The following is a 21,879-nucleotide window of genomic DNA, read 5'->3' on the forward strand; positions in this document are numbered from 1 at the left end:
GAACGATCTGGATTATCCTAAGTGTCTATTGCGACCATTTGACTCGATAAATCATTTGAAAACGCGAGTCCTATACAGCATCATAACCATGCTCTAATACCACCGTTGTAACGCCCCCGAACCGCACTCTGACCACCCAGGCCATCGGACGGCACCAAAGCGCTACTATGGGAACGTTCGTCAAAGGTCCGGCCAAGTGCGAGAACAAATCAGGCCCTTCGACCAGTCCCTCGGCGAGGTTCCCGACCACACGGCCCATCCTTAAGGCTTTGAAACCCTACAGACACGCCGTGTGTTAAGTCGACTCGGACTAAGTCTATATCAGTACGACATCGCTCGATTTAAAGAAAAATCCGAATGCATTAAAACTTAAAACAGTAACTACAACCGAGTACACATAAAAGTTCACAAGGCATAGAGCCAAAGTTTGGTTCGCAAATAAACATACTTTTATTTTACAATAGACACCAAAAAGAAAACTACTCCGGAGTCCTATCGTTCACCATGCCCTCTAGTTCCCTCTAGGGTTCCTGCAGAGAAATAAATCCAAAACCCCAATTCCCCATTAACAATCAACATGCACACAAATACAACAACATGCAAACATAAACAAGCAACATGCAAGCATATATAAACAACATGCAGGCATAAGCGATTAACAAGCAAGCAAGCAAAACTACTCAACAACCATCAGAGATGACATGCGGAAGCTATCAAGCTAACAGAAATCACTCTACCAATAAACGCAACTACATGCAACCATAAGCAACAACATGCAACAACATGCAACAACATGCAACAACAAGCAACAACATGCAACAACATAACTTGAAATAAAACATCAGTTTTTAACAAGTTTAATTTATTTGGGCCCGGTATGCATCCCTCTTCCCCTACCCCTCATGATTTCTCCAAGTCGCAACCACAAAGGCAAGCGTTTGGATATCAGCCAAAATTACACCGTCGTGTAAATAGCCTCGGCCAGGGTAGCGAGCCCAGTAACCTCCGAGCTCTTCGTGACCAACCCTGCACACACACGAACATGGGTTGCATGTTGCGGCTGCATGTGGCACGGAATGGGTAGCAATACCAAATCTTACAACGCTTAGCCGGACTTTCTCGCGGACTAGAACGCTTTAAGATCTCACCGAAGTTTATACTTAAGTTTATATGGTTCTTAAACACATAATCTTACAAGTATCTCAACTAAAACTCGCCTTTGTTACTAGATCATCTCGATCTAGTAACTAACATAACCTCACCGCGCATGCATTTAAACAAGAAAACATAAAAGAATTTCAAGTAAATGCATCTACATGCAACATGCAAAACCGCGCACTAGATGGATGTTTTTAACTCTCCATCTAAGCCGATGCAAATATGTGCCTGAACTCACAGTAAACCGTCGACGAATGATCTCCTTTGATGAAGCTCTTCTCGCGCCAACTCAGATCTCTCCTTCAGTTAGAGTCGATTTCCTTATCGATCTAACGTTGATGGTCGTTGGTCGATAGTCTTCTCTTGCACCTTCTTCTTTCTCTCGCAACACCTTCTTCTTTCTCTCGCAACACTCACTCTTTTCTTCTTTCTCTCTCAAACTCTCTCAACTTACCCCTTCTTTCTTTGTGAGAAAATGAGAGGAATGAGAGCTTATTTATAGAGTGAATGGGCGGTGGAGGCAACCAATGAGAGTCACATGCACTCTCCTCATTAGTGTGTATTAGAGCAACACTCAACACTTAGAAGAATCTTGATTAGCCACCTTGCTTTCCACTTAGCTTCCTTGAATTCTTTAATCCTCCACTAATCCCCATTAAGTCTTCTTGAATAAAATATTTATTCCACTAACTCCACTAAGTCTTCTTGATTAAAATATTAATCCACTTAACTTCCTTGACTTAAGTGATTTTTGGTGGGGAAGACTTTTAATACTCTCGGTCGACCATCGTCGATCCTCGGCAGCTCTCTCGGTCGACCATCGTCGATCCTCGGCAGCTCTCTCGGCTACTATCGGCATCCATCAGCAACTTTCTTCGGGTACTCGACACTTTCTCGGCAACTTCCTCGAGTACTCGATAACTTCCTCGAGTACTCGGTAACTTCCTCGAGTACTCGGCACTTTCTCGGGTACTCGGTACTCTCGGCATTTCTCGGCGACTGCCGGATAATGCGTCTCGGACGGTACGGGCGGTACGTCTCGGACGACTCGGACAACTCTTGGTCAGTTACACTTTTCTCGGACTTCCTTTCATCAAACTTTCAGCTCTTCTTGCTGTCTGCTTTTCTCGGTCTTTTGGACTTGAAATCACGTCAAAAATTTACCCCTAGGTGAGGGTCACTACAATGACATTGTTGTGCTTCATTTCTTCACCACAATATGCAAAAAACAATAACAATCGGCAACATGTGAATTCGTGCATTTAAAAAAAAAAAAACTTAGGCTCAAGACTCAAGAGAAATCAAATGACGTAAAAGTTCACACTGCAAATTTAAGACACCTCAACAATGCTATATAGCTAATTAACATCAAACAAGCAAAACATATAATAACTAAGGATCTAGAAAACGCTTATTAAAATCAGTACTACATTAGGGAGTTTTTGATAGACTCCTAAAGAGGAATCTGCTCCCAAGAACTCACTTTGCAAGGTCTTGAAGTTGAATGGACGGAATGATGAAGATGAATGGGTTGAAGATGCAATAGATCGATCAATGGAAGGTGAGAGGGTGGTTTATGCAGCGGATCGAAGAAGATGAAATGGTGAAATGATGCAGCGGATAAAAAGGGGGATTGAAGTGAACTTCCAAGAGAGATGAAAATCTCTTAGACTTCAGGCTCGAATTCAACTTAGGTATGACACACTAAGAAGAAGACAAGTTGAGAAGATATTACACACTTCTCAGATCAAACAAGTAGAAAGAAGTTTTTTATTAAAAATGTTTGATGAGAAACAAAGAAGAGATACATGGTCTTTAAATAGGAGAAGGGGAGGACGAGATAGAGGAGAGAAAACCCTAGACAACTTGCAAGTTCAAGTTCAAGCTCATGCAAGATTTCTAGGAAATTAAAAAATCAATAAATACAAAGTTTGAATGAGAAATAGATAGAAAATGGGCCAAGGCCTTTGTGGGGAACCTTGGACCACGAACTGGGCTGGTAAAGGGGGCTTGAAAATGTTACTTAGGCCTCATTAAAAACCTTGTCAAGAAAACCCAATAGGACAAAACTTGATCAAAGGAAAAAGAGCACCAAAGCAACACTTTACCCTTTACTGAGCACCTTCAGTTGTGATCATTGTGCAAGTGGTTTGAGCCACGTATTCAAGCTTCTTATCCAGCTCCTTGAGTAGTCCAGTGATGGCTTGATTGAACCTCTTGGACCGTGACCTTGTTATAGGACCCGCTGGAACGGTTAATGCTTCCTCCGCTGCTTCCACTGGTACAAGCTGTTCCTCCGGTGCTTCCTCTGGTTCAAACTGGTCCTCCGGTGCTTCCTTAGGTTCGAGCTGCTCCTCAGGTCTGTGTGGTTCGGTTGAGCCGTCCATGATCTCATCATCCTCTCCCACTTGAAAAGGATTTGACCTCAAATCCGAATTATCTGCACAATAAGAAAGAAGATCAAAAACATTGAAACTGCCACTAACTTTGTACTTACCTTGGAGGTCGAGTTGGTAGGAATCGTTGTTGATTCTTTTGAGCACGGTGAATGGTCCATCGATCCTCGACATTAGCTTGGATGCTTGCTCCTCCGGGAAACGTTCCTTCCGAAGATGAACCCACACTTGATCACCCTCATTGAAGATGACTTCTCTACGCCCTTTGTTCGCATACTTCTCATAAAGCTTCGTCCGGGCCTCCAGATTCTCCCTAGCCTTTTTGTGAACCTGTTTAACTAAATCGGCCTTTTTCTTGCCATCAAGATTTGTTCTTACACTCAAAGGTAAAGGCATTAGATCCAAAGGAGAAGTGGGGTTGAACCCATAAACTATTTCAAATGGAGAAAACTTAGTCGCAGAATGCATAGAATGATTGTAAGCAAATTCTACATGCGGCAAGCAATCCTCCCAAGTTTTAAGGTTCTTTTTGATAAGCACACGCAACAAAGTAGACAAAGTTCGATTCACAACTTCAGTTTGCCCATCAGTTTACGGATGACATGTANTAGTAGAGAAAAGCAATCTAGTTCCTAACTTAGATCACAAAGTTTTCCAAAAGTAACTAAGGAACTTAGTATCACGGTCAGAAACTATGGTCTTAGGTATGCCATGCAATCGAACAACTTCCCTAAAGAACAAGCTAGCAACATGAGATGCATCATCCGTTTTATGACAAGAAATAAAATGCGCCATTTTAGAAAAGCGATCAACCACCACAAAAATAGAATCCTTACCTGCCCTAGTCCTAGGCAATCCAACCACAAAATCCATAGATATATCAGTCCAAGGATGCAAAGGAATAGGTAAAGGGGTATACAAACCGTGGGATTGAACCTTAGCCTTAGCTTGCTTACAAGTCGCACACCGTTCGCAAAGTCGTTCAACATCTTGTTTCATGTGCGGCCAGTGGAAATGTTCTTGCATTACCTTATAAGTCTTAGCAACTCCAAAGTGACCCATTAAACCACCACCATGAGCTTCCCTTAGAAACAATTCTCGAAAAGAAGAGTGAGGCACACAAAGTCTATTTTCAAAGAACAAATAACCCTCATGGCGATAATATTTCCCAAAAGCACAGAATCATCAGCATACAAGTCCTTCATTTGCTCAAAACCTAGCAATCTTGCATCTAAAGAAGTAAGCAAAATATACCTGCGAGATAATGCGTCGGCAACGACATTATCCTTACCTTTTTTATACTTGATCACATATGGGAAAGTTTCTATGAATTCGACCAACCGCGCATGACGTTTATTGAGCTTTTGTTGACCCTTGAGGTGCTTAAGAGACTCGTGGTCAGTATGAATGACAAACTCCTTCGGCCAGAGATAGTGTTGCCACGTTTGTAGGGCTCGGACCAAAGCATAAAGCTCTTTGTCGTAGGTCGGATAATTGAGTGTAGCTCCTCCAAGTTTCTCACTGAATAAAGCTATGGGCTTATGATCCTGCATCAAAACAGCTCCAATACCTATCCCTGAGGCATCACACTCAATCTCAAAAGTTTTCATAAAATTTGGAAGATTTAAAACAGGGGAATTAGTAAGCTTCTCTTTCAAAGCCTGGAAGGCATTTTCTTGTGCAGCTTCCCATTTGAAACCAACGTCCTTCTTGATGACCTCCGTAAGCGGTGCGGCAATGGTGCAAAAATCCTTGACAAACCGTCGGTAGAATCCTGCTAAGCCGTGAAAGCTCCTCACCTCGCTCACATTTGTAGGACTTGGCCAATCTTTGATTGCCTTGACTTTCTCCTCATCAACCTTGATTCCATCTGCACTTACAACAAAGCCTAGGAAAACAAGATTATCTGTGCAAAAGGTGCACTTCTTAAAGTTTGCATAAAGCTTTTCCTTGCGAAGCAAATCCAAAACAAGTTTAAGATGCATGACATGATCATCTAAATTTTTGCTGTAAACCAAAATGTCATCAAAATAAACCACAACAAAATCACCAATATGCTTCCTAAGGACATGATTCATCAATCTCATGAAAGTGCTAGGCGCATTAGTTAACCCAAACGGCATGACTAACCATTCATATAACCCTTGTTTGGTTTTAAAAGCCGTTTTCTACTCATCACCCTCTTTCATATAGATTTGATGATATCCACTTTTAAGATCAATCTTAGAAAAGATGCTAGAACCATGCAATTCATCAAGCATATCATCTAATCGAGGGATAGGATGGCGATACTTAACCGTTATGTTGTTGATGGCTCGACAGTCCACACACATACGCCAACTCCCATCTTTCTTTGGTACTAGCAACACTGGAACGGCACATGGACTCATACTTTCTCGAATATGTCCTTTGTCCATCAGCTCGTTCACTTGTCTTTCAAGCTCCTTTGTTTCGGTTGGGTTGGTGCGGTAATCTGGTCGGTTTGGTAAAGCAGCTCCCGGCACAAAGTCGATTTGATGTTCGATCCCTCGGATTGGTGGTAAACCAATGGGATTGTCTTCCGGAAACACATCACTCTATTCTTGCAAAACCAACTCAACTTTACTCGGTAGCACCGGTTCGGGGTTAGTAGAACAAGCAAGAGTTTCTTTATAAACAAATAGTAAACTATTGTGACTTACCTTGCTCTTACCCTTGTTATCAGTTGGTTCAGTTTGTTTGGCGGTTCGCTGTTTCATGCTAAGCTGATCAAGATAGACCTCATGCGGCGTCATGGGAATGAGAGTCGTCTTGCGGCCATTGTGTTCAAAGGTGTGTCGGTTGGTGAAGCCATCATGGTGAACTTGTCGGTCTGATTGCCATGGACGTCCAAGAAGAATGTGGCTAGCGTCCATCGGAAGTATGTCACACATGATTTCGTCCTGATACTTACCAATTGAAAGCGGCACCTTGACTTGCTCCTTGACGGTCATCTCACCTTTTTCGTTGAGCCATTGAAGCGCATATTGTTTTGGATGTTTGAGAACTTCTAAGCCAAGCTTTTCCACCATAGTCCTGCTTGCAACATTAGTACAACTACCACCATCGATAATCAAACTACATACCTTGTCTTTGACAATACATCGCGTGTGGAACAAGTTTTCTCTTTGCGCTTGCTCCTCTGACTTAGTTAGAACACTCAGCAATCTCCTAGCAACAAGCAGCTCTCCTTTAGCTGGGGCTTCCAAACCCTCTTCCACAGAGTCGTTTTCCGAACGCTCTTCTTCAGATTCTACCTCGCCATTTTCTTTTAGGACCATGATCCTTTTGTTGACACATTCGCTTGCGTAATGTCCAAGTCCTTGACACTTAAAGCAACGAATATCCCTTGTCCTTGTGATCACCTCCTTACCCTTACCTTTCGGGTATGACTCTATTGGTTTGGTCTTGACAAATGGCTTGTAGTCCTTCTGGTAGCCGGGCTTGTCCTCCTTTTGATAACTTGACTTACCTGAGCTGTAGCTGGTCTTAGCGGTGCTGTAGCTGGATTGAGAGTTCTTCCTCTTGATTTGCTGTTCGAACATGACTGCTTTGTGATGCATCTCCTCAATTTCCACATAGTGCTGGGTTTCTAGACGGTCTTGGATTTCGCGGTTGAGACCTCCCATGAATCGCGACATCATAGCTTCTCCATCTTCATGAACATCAGCTCTTAGCAATAGGGTTTCCATTTCCTTGAAGTACTCTTCGACAGTCTTGCTTCCTTGAACTAAGTTCCTCAAACGTTGATGAAGATCTCGGTGATAATAACTCGGCACAAATCTCCTTCGCATGACGGCTTTCAGCTGGTTCCATGTATCGATCGGCATGTCTCCGGTACGTTTGCGGCTGGTAACAAGCTGATCCCACCAACTTAGAGCATAGTCGTAGAACTCGGTAACAGCAAGTTTAACTTTGTTGACCTCGATGACCTCTTGACAAACAAAGATTAATTCGATTTTCTGTTCCCACTCCAAGTAGGCATCTGGGTTGCTGGTTCCGTGAAAAGCTGGGATCTTGCACTTAAGTCCTCCCAACGGATCTCTTGGTACTGGACGTTTTCGTCGACGCCTTCGCTGACTGCTGTGTGAAGAACCGTGGCTATAGTACTGCCTTGTCTCGTCGTCTTGCCTTGGTTCCTCCTGGTTCTGCCTTTGTCGCTGATTTGCTTCCGGGTTGGGTTGATTCAAGTATAGAGCGCCAAGTCTTGTATCAAACATGGTTGTCATAGCTGCGGTGACTGACTTAAAGATCTTCCTTTCAAGACTGGATGTAGATGACTCTTCCTCTTCCGACGTCACCATGGTACCTGCAAAGAAAACAAAGATCCACCAGTAAATAGTTCCAAAAACACGTAAATGAAAACAGATCTGGGAAAATTATGAAAATGAATCCAAAAATTCTCAAATCAATTTTCAAAAATACTAGACTCGTTCCTGGTTCTGAAACAGTTGAGTTTATAATTTTTGCACGAGTAAAACATTTAATAAAATTCTCGTGAGATGAACAACAGATCTGAAAATAAAAGAAAAGTGACGATTGGAATCCCGGAGTCACCGGAAAAAGGTGGATTCCAAGATTGAGTTCCAAGCGTTGAGATGTCGGAAACATAGTGCAATACTGACTGATTTTGGTGCGGTTGGAGATGGAAAAACTTCTAATACAAAAGCGTTTAGGGAAGCCATAAGCAAGCTCAGCCAAATGGCAACCGATGGCGGAGCTCAACTCGTAGTTCCTCCCGGGAAATGGCTTACCGGAAGTTTCAACCTTACCAGCCACTTTACTTTGTTCATCCAACATGGTGCTACCATCCTTGCATCTCAGGTAAGTGTGTGCTTAAATCCGTTTCATTCATATATTTAAAAATCCAGTAGTAACCAAACAAGTAATAGTTTTGTATCAGTTTTTGGTTTAGGGTTTGATGGATCCGAGTTAAACGTCTTTACATTTCATATATACCATATCAAGCTATACTGATTTGACCAAATCAAACTGTTCCTAATGAATCACAAATTTAGTCTAATTGAGGGTTTTGACGTTAGAACTTAGAATTCTTTTCTGTTAGCACCTCTCCCTACTTGATACACATCTTAAATGCATTAAAACGAGTGTATGTATGCATTATACAACCGTCCGGTTCGGTTCCACCTATAACATTTTTGAACAAACACAGGACGAATCTGAATGGCCAGTGATCGGTCCATTGCCATCGTACGGGATGGGAAGAGACGGAAACGGAGCCGGGAGATTCAACAGTCTCATCTCCGGTACAAACTTAACCGACGTGGTTATCACCGGTAAGTTTCCAACACAATCACACTACACACCATGCATGTTGTCAGATTATATAATCAGAAAATTTCCGATTCTGATTTTGATTGTTTTTCTTGATTATAAAGGCAACAACGGGACGATCAACGGACAAGGACAGTATTGGTGGGATAAATTCAAAAAGAAGCAGTTTAAGTTGACAAGACCGTACTTGATCGAGCTCTTGTTCTCTAAAAAAATTCAAATCTCGAACATCACATTGATCGATTCGCCGTCGTGGAACATTCATCCGGTCTATTGTAAAAACGTCATCATCAAACACGTCACCATTCTTGCTCCCGTCACTGTTCCTAACACCGACGGAATCAATCCAGGTAATGTTTAGTTATCTTACGTGGCAATATTATTATCCTACGTGGCACATTGTTTCATCCTCTGTTTTTGTGTGTGTTTAACTTTAAATAAACGACTCTGTTTCTTGATTATCCCATCCAGATTCTTGCAAAAACACATTGATCGAAGACTGTTACATAGTCTCCGGAGACGACTGCATCGCCGTGAAGAGTGGTTGGGACCAATACGGGATCAAGTTCGGAATGCCGACGAGGCAGCTCTCTATCCGACGGCTCACATGCATCTCCCCAAAGAGCGCAGGAGTAGCGTTAGGAAGTGAAATGTCCGGAGGAATCAAAGACGTTAGAATCGAAGACGTTACTCTAACCAACACAGAATCAGCCATCCGAATCAAAACCGCTGCGGGGCGTGGCGGTTACGTAAAGGACATTTTCGCTAGGAGGATCACAATGAAGACGATGAAATTCGTTTTCTGGATGAATGGAGACTACAACAGCCACCCTGACGAAGGTTACGATCCTAAGGCGTTTCCGGAAGTTACTAATATAAACTACCGTGATATGACGGCTGAGAACGTGACCATGTCTGCGAGTCTCGACGGGATTGATAAAGATCCGTTTAAGGGTATTTGTATTTCGAATGTGACTATGGCTTTGGCGGATAATGCTAAAAAGGTGCAGTGGAATTGTACAAATGTTGCTGGAGTTACGAGCAGAGTTAAGCCGGAGCCATGCAGTTTGTTGCCGGAGAAGAATCAGGACTGTGTGTTTCCGTCTGATTTGATTCCGATTGAGAGTGTTGTCTTGAAGAAGTGTTTTGTTTGATGTATCACAGTCTCACAGATTAAGATGAGATTTATAAACTATATGAAACTACAGTATATAACAAAATATATAAAATATAATATGATATGATATTTTCCATAAATTCAGAGAATCAAGCTAGCATCAAAATCGAAGATTGAATGATTAAAACATTGATGAAACCAAAAACAGATCTTTGAGACAAAAAGAAGAAATTAAGATTGTCACTATGAGCACCACGCGGGAAGATAACTAACTTAGCCTTGTATGGATTTTAGCCTCTGGAAATTGGATTGAAGACCTTCTAAAGATCGGTTCTTGCGATGATGGTCAAGAGAATTACCTACTGTAGGAGCCAACTTCTTGGGGATATCAGCAGCCTAAAGTTGATTAAAAAAATAAGAAATTAATAACAATCTGAACAATATCCAACATGAAACAAAATACAAAAGCTATAAAATGAAGAACAGAGAGATATTACAAACCTTGAGCTCTTCAAGAGTGAATCCTTTACCGGTTCTGATCCTTCATGTTGTACTTAAGAGTCTGACCATGCACAACAGGTCGGAGAGTCTGACCATGCACTGGGACGGGGGAAGATCTTCACAGCCTTTTTATGTCTTGCTGAGTAAGCAAAGAGAATATAGTGTTAACTTAGTGAAACATCAAAGTTTTCTCACTTCTTTTTGAAGTGTCGTCCATTGGGGATGACATTGTTGTTCTTCATTTCTTCACCACAATCTGCAAAAACAATAACAATGGGCAACATGTGAATTCGTAAGTTCAAATGACTGCTAGTTAGGCTCAAGACTCAAGAGAAATCAAATGACGTAAGTTCACACTGCAAATTTAAGACACCTCAACAATGCTATAAAGCTAATTAACATCAAACAAGCAAAACATATAATAACTAAAGGATCTTGAAAACGCTTATTAAAATCAGTACTACATTAGGGAGTTTTCAACATCGTTAAATCAATGAAAAAAAAAACACATCAACGAATCCAGATTAAAACTCGGAATAAACGCAATAACGAATGAGCTAGCACAACACATGAGATCGAAGTAATTAAGAGAGGATCACAAAAACATTACACAAATAGCAGATCGAATACAGATGAGTACAACACAATCGATGACACGTAGAGATCAAATAACAAAAAGAACGTCACTCACACGTAACAAAGCCCTAGATAATTTCTCGCTAGGTTTATTTATATGTTAAGATTAGGCCTCCTGGTCTTAAATGGGCCAAAATAAGATAAACCTTCTTGAGAAGATGTTAGATACTTAGACTCGGTTAAGGTTTAAAACCAAATAAACCGATGAGTCTCATTTGTTTTGGCAATTTCCCCGATTTTGTTCTTAATCGTATATTTTTCAGTCTATTTTCGTATGAAAACAGATTTCGAATCGGATAATTTTTGTTTAGTTCATGTGTTGTTGATCTAATTTATTCAGACTAAATACTCTATTTACTCAAAACAACATATACTTTACTTTCTCATTCCAACATTTAGTTATACAAAAACAAACACATCAAATCAAAGCTGGACATGGAAGATGCACTGAAAACATATTTTGTATACTTAAAAAAAAACAAAAAAAAGATTACATAATGGTACAAGCATGGGGATTATCGTCGCTAAACATCGAAGCCGCGATCTCATCGCCGGCCACGGCAACAGAGTATACCGCAGGTGTGTGGAAGAAAGTGTGGACACCACCGGTGGGATCCGTACGGTGTGCGTCAGAGTAATAGTGGTTGGTCACATAAGAAGGATATTTGTAGAAAGAAGCAAAATGGCTATTACCTAACCGGTATGGCCACGGTTCAGCCGCTTTACCGGCCCGTCGTACCGCTTTCAATACCTTCTTTTCCTCTAACCGGTATCCTCGAGCCGTCACTTTTTGGGTTTCCATCTCCACTTCCACTTCTTCCACTCCTGCATGTAAACCAATAATAACCAGAGAAATTAACTAAAAAATCTGACCATGTGAAGTAACCGAAAGTTGATGTTCGATTTTAATCGGTTCATTATATATGGTTTAAGATTTGGCTGAGATGTTTAAATTCAGATATATGAACCAAACTCTAATCTTAATTTTGCTAAACTTAATTAATCTGTTCTTAAAATCTAAGAAAAGAAAACAACAATCAAACTAAACAAATCTAAAACTTAAATTGGTTTGAATATGTAAGATATTGATTAAAATCACAAATACAATGAGAACCGACGACGTTATAACGATTCATGTATTGCTTTTAATAGTCAAAACTCAATACAAACCAAAATCCGTACGAGCGAGCACTCTCACTACTTAGATATTGAGCCAAAAGAAACATACTAAAACGCAAAAGATTTCAATACCTTTAAGCTTGAGCAGAGTCTTCCTAAGCTTAGAAGCACATCCTTCACAATCCAAGTTTGGAACTCTTATCTCCACTGCCATCTACAAAACTCACATTTCAGCTATACATATATGAATTATAATCGAATGACAATAAGTAAGAAGAAAGGAGTGAGATAGATACTCACAGACATGATCTTATCAACTCAATTCAAGCTTATAATACTTAGTTCTAGAGAATGAAGCAGTGCTCAAAGGCTCCTAAGTGTGTATGCCTATATATATAGGTGGATTCTGTATATGCACTGTGAATACAGATTAGTATTTTCATATTTTATTATAGTAGTATATGTTATAATGGAAAGGGTTCTTGGGTTGTGAAATAGGGAGACAAAGGAAGAACACAGCACGCGTGAAATAGTAACAGAAAAGGTGTGAGTGTGAGCTTTCGGTTTTCTTCGCTGCCCCCAAATCATATCGCTCTCACTCTCTTCCAATCACTTGTAATTAATATTACTTTCTAATAGTATTAGTTAGGCATCGCCATATTTTATAAATGGTTTATTTAGTTGATATTGATAATGGAACAAGAAACAGTCCCTACTGTAAAGCAGATAAAATGAAAATCCGGATTTATGCAAACCTTTTGTGTACCCTTTACTTTCTTTTTTCAGTTCAAATATCATATCATGTTTTAATAGTATATACTTTAGAAATGAAATAATGTCGTTCAAATAATTGAGAAATCTTATTTAGGAAAATAACAAAAATCGAGAATCCTATAAACTATATTATCCTTTTTGGTTTATTAAGTTTTATTAAATTAAATGCAATTTCTTGGAGGCAGCATGATTCATGAATCATGATGAAATAATTCGATGAAGTAAATTACGTATCAAAGAGGGTTTCGATTAAGGGCTTGACTGGTTCAAACGCTGCGGTTGCGGTTGCGGTTGCGGGAGATTGCGGAAGCGGGCGATTGCGGTTTCAAGCGTTATAAAGCGTTTTGAACGACTGGTTTAGCGTTTTAAAATTGGTGCGTTTGCGGGAGGTTTACGACTGGTTGACCAGCGGGTGCAATAGCGGTTAGAACATAATAAATGTGATATATAATATAAAAATGTTTTAAAATATCAAAAAAAAATTTAAACTTGATTAATAATTAAAAATCATAAAAAAATACAATAATTATTTAGAAAAACAAATAAAATTCATTGTGAAATGTTTATTATTTTATGCATTTGGTCTATCACCAAATATTGCATCAAGTAATGTGACAAATGGCAAAACATGTGCTTGATACCGTGGATCTTCTGGATTATTTTTATAACTATGATAATAATCCAGAAGATCAATGCAGATTACTGCTTCAATAACTTGGTCATCTGCTTCTATTATTTCTCTGACTGTGTTCAACTCCATGTCACTTCCTTCCTGTAACAAATTAAATTCTTGTTACATTTTGACTCTTAAAAAGCATCCGCTTGCATAATAAATGAATAGAAAATATTATATTGTAAAGGCCAACAAAAACTGAAGTCAAATCAAAACCAAAGACAATCCTCAATGTCGTAAACAAAATGCAAACAAGAAATAAAAATTCCATGAAAGATTAACTCAACAAAACCAAAGCTAATCATCAAGCAAAATCATTACGAGACTCCTTGGTTTGTCTCTTTAGAAAAGGTAGCTTCTCGTCATCTGGGAGAGCAAGAAATAAACCGCGCACAACATCATTTGTTGCAATAAGATCAAGAGATGCCCAATAAAGCTCCGACATCGGAACCAGATCCGGTACTGCCCTCACATGTTTCACAACAAGAGCCATTTGTTCTTCAGTTGAATTTGTTGACTGAGATTTTGACTTTGCATTTGTCATTTGCTCTAGAATATCATTTCGGTCTTCCATAGTAGTAGCAATACGGTCGAGCGTCGAGTCTACTGGATTTTGTTTACGCTTTCGGTTTCGACTTCTTTTCTCCTGAGTGTGCGTAGAAGATGTCTCTTTGGATGCAAATGATGGTTCCGCCTCGGAATTTGGATTTGCAGAGTTTTCCCTCGGAATTTGTGACATCCAATCTGGGTCTTCTGTTTCCATATGATGAGGTTCGTTCTCACGCATCATATCTTCTCTCTCGTCTTCTTCGTTTGTACGTTCAGTCTCACTTACGTCAACTAATGGAGCATGACGATTTACACCACGTCTTGGTTGCCATGACTCCTCCACCACAACCGTTTCATCTCGGAAGACCACATGAAGAAGCGGTATAAACCGCAGTGGGTGCGACCGGAGTCTCGAAGCTTCAGGATAAGCCTTATAAACCAAAAACAAAATTCCAATCAATGAAAATACAAAACAAGAAATTAATAATTACACAAATATGTGGTTACATACCTTAATTTTATCTTTCCACCAATGATCAGGGGCATCAAGACTTCCTGTCCTTGGATTAACTCCGAGTCCAGTTGCTCCAAACGTGATTTTACGATACAGTTCATATTGCCTCTTTAAAGTATCAAGTCTATTCTTAATTTTGTTCCAGTTTAAGTTTAGTGGAAATTCCTTTCTAAATTCTGTAAGAACGTTTTCTTTTCCTTTCTCACTCAAACTTTTGCCTCTGGAATTTCCAGCTTGTTTCTCTAGCGTTATCAAATCTAACAACAAACGAGTCATCTCGTCTGACCAGGTAATTTTCTATTCGAGAAAACAAGTTGAGACATATATTCAATCACCAAACTCAAAACAATATATAGAATGAAAAAGATGATGCTATGAAAAAAATAGAAAGAGTTACACATATATAACATATAATGAATGATAAAAGAGATTCAATACTTACGTTTCCATCTTGATTTTCATCACCTTGGGTTGACGCCATAACTTGGAGGTTTGAGAGACTAGGGTTACGGCTTGGTTAGGGTTGAGAAGGTGATAAACATATATAGAAGATAGAAAAAAATTTATCGTTGGTTTTTTTTTTTTTTTTTTTTTTTTTTTATTAAAAATTATTCCAACCGCAATCGCCCGCAACCGCAAACGCTTGCGGGAACTAGCTTTTGGAATTCAATGGTTGGGAGCGATTGGAAGCGACTGAAAGCGATTGGGAGCGTTTTGTGTGATTGGCCCCAACCGCTAGCAACCGCCCGCAAACGCAAACGCAGCGTTTGCGGGAGCTAGCGGGAGAACCAGTCAAGCCCTAACTCAATTTAAAGTTCTTGACGATGAGGGTTTAAAATTTTAGATACTTGACTTTCATTGATACTACTATTTTAGTTTTACCTCATAATAAAACTATTCAACTTTTTGTGAAAGAATGTAATAGTCTCATTTTTTTTATATAAAGTTGTGATGAAAGGTAGGGACATGGATAGTTATTAAGCATGAGCTTTAATTCAAAAAATGTCAAAGAGGGAGGGCACTCCTAAATAGATTTGTTAATCCCATAATTCGATTTATTTGCTTTTTTCTTCATCATTCTGTTTAAGAAGAAGATCCAAGAAGATGATGTGATATTTGCAAGTGCCGAGAGTACAAAAATTTCCTAAATATATGAGACCTAATGATCCATTAACTTTGAAATTGGTTCTGAATATTCAAACATTAATAAGACCTCACTTAAACACTAGTATTTGACTATTTCTGATATATTCAAGGCTTCCGCGAAACCTTTATTGAACAGTGAACTCCGACCAAGACAGCTCTACAATGTAAATGTCATGTCGTAACCAGATCGTCGACAGTACTATATGATATTAGAACAATATCACTTAAAAAAGGAGTTAAACAACATTGGTCCATTTTCTCGAAATGACCACATGTGTAGTACTCCAATCCAATGTGCTTTATTGTGGTCCAAAATAATGCTCGGTTTGTTAGTTGTTGCCACTTTTTTGAAAAAAAATGATGTTTAAATATGAACCTAAACCGGGAAAGATATATGAGTACACATGACCTTATGACCCACGTCTATAATTTGATCGGTTTGAACTTTGAAATAATTACGATATGATGATCTTCTGATCTTAGCCTCGCTAGTCAAATTATACAAACGTTTAATTCGGGCTTGGGCTTGGTCTCGGAGTTTGGCGTCGACCTATAGGCCTTATAGACGTTTACACTGTTTTTGTTATTTTCCCGAAATTCAGCTAATCTATCTAGTACTACTTTTGAAGAATTTTATTGAATCATACATATAAAAATCTTACAGGCTAAATTAAGTGGGATTATTGGTTTGAGATAAATAGAGTTTTAAAGATTTTAAATGTTATGTAGAATGTGTTGTTATTAGATCAAAATTTTGTTAAACTCTGTTAAAGTTTAGTGTTATTAGTTTGTGATTTGTAAAAAATCATTTAAAATCTTAACAAATTTGGGTTATTGGATTCATACTTTTATAAAGTCATTAAAAGTTTGTGTTATTCAATTAACACAAAAGAATCTAGGATTGTTAATGAGCTCAATTATTATGCTATTGGTTTATGATTTTAGACACTTTCTTTACAAAATAAAGTCATAGAAAAGTATCACAAAAATACAGGAATTGTTTGGAGCATTTTACAAGATTTTAGAAAACTAATCAACAAAACTCTCTAGCAATCTTTAACAATATTTCACTTATTCATTTTTAATGATTTTGTTGAACTCTTCAAAAATTTTTATAAATTAAAATCCAATACCATCCTTAATTTTTCCAAGTGCGTTTTGCCACATACTCCATAGTTTTTGTTTTTTTGTTTTTTTTTGTTTTTGTTGGTTTACGATCTAAATGATCTAAACATTTTTTAGTAAAAAAAGAAAGAAAACATTTAGACGAATTGTACTTATATGTCTCCCATTTCACCTAGAAACTTTAAAACATTTAGGGGTGGTATTGGTTTGAGATTTATGAAGATTTTTGAAGAGTTCAACAAAATCATTAAAAATGAATATATGAAAGATTGTTAAAGATTGCTAAAGAGTTTTGTTGATTAGTTTTCTAAAATCTTGTAAAGTCCTCCAAACAATTCCTGTATTTTTATGATACTTTCCATGACTTTATTTTGTAAAGAAAGTGTCTAAAATCATGAACCAATAACATAATAATTGAACTCATTAACAATCCTAGATTTTTTTGTTTTAATTGAATAATACAAAAATTTTAATGATTTTATAAAAGTCTGAATCCAATAACTCAGATTTGTTAAGATTTTAAATGACTTTTTACAAATCACAAACTAATAACACTAAATTTTAACAGAGTTTAACAAAATCTTGATCTAATAACAACAGATTCTATATAACATTTAAAGTTTTTAAAACTCTTTTCAAATCTTAAACCAATAACCCCCACTTATTCCTTTTTATTCCTTTTTCGAGGTATACAAATAGTATACAACCTTCAGAAGTCTTGCAAACATCAAAAGAGTTTAGTTTTTAATTAAACCAAACCTTTTCTTGTTCTGGTTCACATGATTCTCTGTCCCTTCCTTTTCTCACACAACAAAAAAAAAAAAGANATTTCACTTATTCATTTTTAATGATTTTGTTGAACTCTTCAAAAATTTTTATAAATTAAAATCCAATACCATCCTTAATTTTTCCAAGTGCGTTTTGCCACATACTCCATAGTTTTTGTTTTTTTGTTTTTTTTTGTTTTTGTTGGTTTACGATCTAAATGATCTAAACATTTTTTAGTAAAAAAAGAAAGAAAACATTTAGACGAATTGTACTTATATGTCTCCCATTTCACCTAGAAACTTTAAAACATTTAGGGGTGGTATTGGTTTGAGATTTATGAAGATTTTTGAAGAGTTCAACAAAATCATTAAAAATGAATATATGAAAGATTGTTAAAGATTGCTAAAGAGTTTTGTTGATTAGTTTTCTAAAATCTTGTAAAGTCCTCCAAACAATTCCTGTATTTTTATGATACTTTCCATGACTTTATTTTGTAAAGAAAGTGTCTAAAATCATGAACCAATAACATAATAATTGAACTCATTAACAATCCTAGATTTTTTTGTTTTAATTGAATAATACAAAAATTTTAATGATTTTATAAAAGTCTGAATCCAATAACTCAGATTTGTTAAGATTTTAAATGACTTTTTACAAATCACAAACTAATAACACTAAATTTTAACAGAGTTTAACAAAATCTTGATCTAATAACAACAGATTCTATATAACATTTAAAGTTTTTAAAACTCTTTTCAAATCTTAAACCAATAACCCCCACTTATTCCTTTTTATTCCTTTTTCGAGGTATACAAATAGTATACAACCTTCAGAAGTCTTGCAAACATCAAAAGAGTTTAGTTTTTAATTAAACCAAACCTTTTCTTGTTCTGGTTCACATGATTCTCTGTCCCTTCCTTTTCTCACACAACAAAAAAAAAAAAGACTCTCTTTTTCTCTCTCTTACCTCTCACCTCTCTCTTCTTCATCTTTCGTTGATTGATTTATCAAATCAAATTTGGCATGCAACAGCAAGGAGGCGCAATGATGAGGAACTCGCCGTCGTATGTCTCTGGAGCAACGCATTCTCGTAATTTCGACACCATCTGGTCTCCACTCGTCAAGACCGGCACCGGTGCTTCCAACCGATCCTACGCCTTCTTCTCCCTCTTCCTCTTCCTCCTCCTCGGCGCGTTTCTCTCCACGCGCCTCCTCCTCGACCCCTCCGTACGCACAGATCACTTACTATAATTAGATTCTTGTTCTATTACATCAAAAACGACGCTCCTTCTTGTCGTTTTTTGCTCATCACGATATTTTTTGCCACGTCGGACTTTGGTAATTAGTAGTGGGTGCTAAAAAAAAACTCTTTCGCGCCTAATTTGTTGCGTCACCATCACTTTTTGTCAAACAAGTTCACGGAGCGTTCAACACGTGTTTTACACAGGAGCTTTACTGATCTCACGTGATCGTCTTTAGTCAATAACTAACACCCATCTCATTTTTGCTAAACGGCTTCGTTTTGTAGGTTCTGATAGAGAAAGAAACCGTGACCGTGACTCAGAGAGAAGCTACCCAATCCCCAAAATACCCTCAGTCGACTAAGCTAATTACGGAAAAACCAAATAAAGACTTCACGCTAAACTGTGCCGCTTTCTCCGGCAACGACACTGTTACTTGCCCAAGGAACAGTTACCCGACGAGTTTCCGATCAAACGTCGGAGAAGACGAATCAGATCGATCTCCATCCGCCACGTGTCCCGACTATTTCCGATGGATCCACGAGGATCTACGGCCGTGGGAGAAGACCGGTATCACGAGGGAAGCCTTGGAGCGAGCTAATGCGACGGCGATTTTCCGATTAGCGATCATCGACGGCAGGATCTACGTCGAGAACTTTCGTGAGGCTTTCCAGACGAGAGATGTGTTCACGATCTGGGGCTTCGTTCAGCTACTACGGAGATATCCGGGAAAGATTCCGGATCTCGAGCTCATGTTTGACTGCGTTGATTGGCCGGTGGTGAAGGCGGCGGAATACTCCGGAGTTGATCAACCTTCGCCGCCGCCGTTGTTCCGTTACTGTGCTAACAACGAGACGCTCGACATTGTGTTTCCCGATTGGTCCTATTGGGGATGGTAATTGCTTCACCACTGTAGTCTGTAGTTTTAGATTTGACAAAAATGGAACCCTATAGTGAATGTACTTGGTAGCTAAGAAATAGCTGTGAGAGTTGTTTAGAGAATGTTAGAGATGAGAATTGCATTGGTTTTGTAGGGCGGAGGTGAATATAAAGCCATGGGAGAGTCTATTGAAAGACCTTAATGAAGGGAACCAGAGGACTAAATGGATCGACAGAGAACCTTATGCTTACTGGAAAGGGAATCCAACGGTTGCTGATACGAGACTTGATCTCATGAAATGTAATCTCTCTGAGGAGTATGACTGGAAAGCTCGTTTGTACAAGCAGGTACTTGACTCTATGCCGATATCACGTTGTTCTTAACGTTTGATGTACTATGGTGCAAAAGTTGGGAGTTACTGGAGTTGTGATGCCGGTGAATGTTTATGTAATACTTTTCTATGGGCTTAATTTTGGTGTGTTTTTTGTAGGACTGGGTCAAGGAATCAAAGGAAGGTTACAAGACTTCAGACTTGGCGAGCCAATGCCATCACAGGTAGTATACATAATACATTTTTTAGAGGAACCTTTACAATTCCTTTTGGTGTTCTAAGAAGTGGCTTATGCAAAAAAAAATTGTTATGCAGGTACAAGATTTACATAGAAGGGTCTGCATGGTCGGTGAGCGAGAAGTACATTCTGGCTTGTGACTCGGTGACATTAATGGTGAAACCTCATTACTACGATTTCTTCACACGAGGTATGTTTCCAGGGCACCATTACTGGCCCGTCAAGGAAGATGACAAATGCCGCTCCATCAAATTTGCCGTTGATTGGGGCAACTTGCATATGCGAAAGGTACGATATTTACTTAAAAAAGAGTATCAGATTATACTGCCGCTGTGTTAACTGGTTCTCAATCTCGGTATAATCTAATAATATCTGCACCGTGAACACACAGACACATGTCCGTTGATTTCAATCAACACACATTAGGTAGTGAATCCTCTTGGCTTAGTTTACTGGATTTAATCTCTATCAGCTCCATATGATGAATCAGATGCCCCTTTTTATTTATATGCATTTCATGAGTGTTTGGTTGAGAAATCTGGTTTAGATACTCCTAATGTTATACTCTCACTGTTATTTGTCTTACCAGGCACAAGACATCGGGAGGAAGGCAAGTGAGTTTGTGCAACAAGAACTTAAAATGGACTATGTCTACGATTACATGTTCCATCTCTTAACCCAATACTCTAAACTCCTCCGGTTTAAACCCGAGATCCCTCGGAACTCCACGGAGCTCTGCTCAGAGGCAATGGCGTGCCCGAGGAATGGAAATGAGCGGAAGTTTATGATGGAATCACTCGTGAAACACCCAGCTGAGACCGGTCCCTGCACCATGCCGCCTCCCTATGATCCTGCTTCGTTTTACTCGGTTCTGAAAAGGAGACAGAGTACGACTAGTAGAATCGAACAGTGGGAGAGTAAGTACTGGAGGAAGAAAAACAAGACCGGTTCGTAAAATTAGAGAAATAGGCGTATAAATTTTTTGGTGTGTAGAGTAAACCACTTGTCAGTTGCCAGAGTTGAGAGTTGTATCGAGTAGTATAACCTAGAAAACATGCGATCTTTTTTTTTTTTTTGGGTAGAAATTCATTTCACTGTATTAAAATATTAACTAATGTTTATGTCTACGTAACGTTAAAAATGTTAAATTTATGGAATGAATACCAGTTATGTCATTGCAAAAAGGAGGCTAACGCAATACTCAATTCCGATGATTATAATTTAAGCCATATTGATGATGCACGGTGCAACACGAGTTGAGATTTAACTTGTGTAAAACCTAACTGAACTTGTGTAAAGCCTAACTGTCCCACTAAACGGTTGGTTTGTTCTATGAAGATGTAATATAAATGCACCTTTTTCTGTGTTAAGATACTTAAATGTGTATTGTGTTGGGTCAT

General features: G+C 38.6%; 5 protein-coding genes and 1 pseudogene across 5 annotated transcripts; 2 read left to right on the plus strand and 4 right to left on the minus strand.

The window, feature by feature from the left end:
* On the minus strand, positions 5,723 to 7,876 carry LOC109126448. Its single transcript, XM_019229994.1, has 2 exons — positions 6,236 to 7,876; positions 5,723 to 6,130 (listed from the first exon to the last, which is right to left on the minus strand). Exons 1-2 carry the CDS (start codon positions 7,874 to 7,876, stop codon positions 5,723 to 5,725), a joined length of 2,049 nt encoding a protein of 682 aa, XP_019085539.1.
* Positions 8,118 to 10,091, plus strand: LOC104711394 (probable polygalacturonase; the record flags this gene model as incomplete). The annotated part of the gene is made up of 4 exons (XM_019229995.1): positions 8,118 to 8,396; positions 8,746 to 8,869; positions 8,972 to 9,217; positions 9,339 to 10,091. Coding segments are annotated over 4 exons (1,332 nt in total), but the record flags the coding sequence as incomplete, so codon positions are not given.
* Positions 10,134 to 10,714, minus strand: LOC104715441 (annotated as a pseudogene).
* On the minus strand, positions 11,475 to 12,829 carry LOC104711395 (heavy metal-associated isoprenylated plant protein 27-like). The gene is made up of 3 exons (XM_010428096.2): positions 12,541 to 12,829; positions 12,373 to 12,454; positions 11,475 to 11,946 (listed from the first exon to the last, which is right to left on the minus strand). The coding sequence occupies exons 1-3, from the start codon at positions 12,544 to 12,546 to the stop codon at positions 11,612 to 11,614; spliced, it is 423 nt and encodes a 140-aa protein (XP_010426398.1). The 5' UTR covers positions 12,547 to 12,829; the 3' UTR covers positions 11,475 to 11,611.
* Positions 13,545 to 15,352, minus strand: LOC104711396 (uncharacterized protein At2g29880-like). Its single transcript, XM_010428097.1, has 2 exons — positions 14,748 to 15,352; positions 13,545 to 14,666 (listed from the first exon to the last, which is right to left on the minus strand). The coding sequence occupies exons 1-2, from the start codon at positions 15,024 to 15,026 to the stop codon at positions 13,992 to 13,994; spliced, it is 954 nt and encodes a 317-aa protein (XP_010426399.1). The 5' UTR covers positions 15,027 to 15,352; the 3' UTR covers positions 13,545 to 13,991.
* LOC104711398 (protein O-glucosyltransferase 1-like) lies at positions 18,571 to 21,654 on the plus strand. The gene is made up of 6 exons (XM_010428100.2): positions 18,571 to 19,016; positions 19,318 to 19,925; positions 20,065 to 20,257; positions 20,401 to 20,465; positions 20,557 to 20,767; positions 21,069 to 21,654. The coding sequence occupies exons 1-6, from the start codon at positions 18,813 to 18,815 to the stop codon at positions 21,432 to 21,434; spliced, it is 1,647 nt and encodes a 548-aa protein (XP_010426402.1). The 5' UTR covers positions 18,571 to 18,812; the 3' UTR covers positions 21,435 to 21,654.

The sequence above is a fragment of the Camelina sativa genome, chromosome 9, assembly GCF_000633955.1.
Source record: "Camelina sativa cultivar DH55 chromosome 9, Cs, whole genome shotgun sequence".
In the NCBI taxonomy this organism is placed as follows: Eukaryota; Viridiplantae; Streptophyta; class Magnoliopsida; order Brassicales; family Brassicaceae; genus Camelina; species Camelina sativa.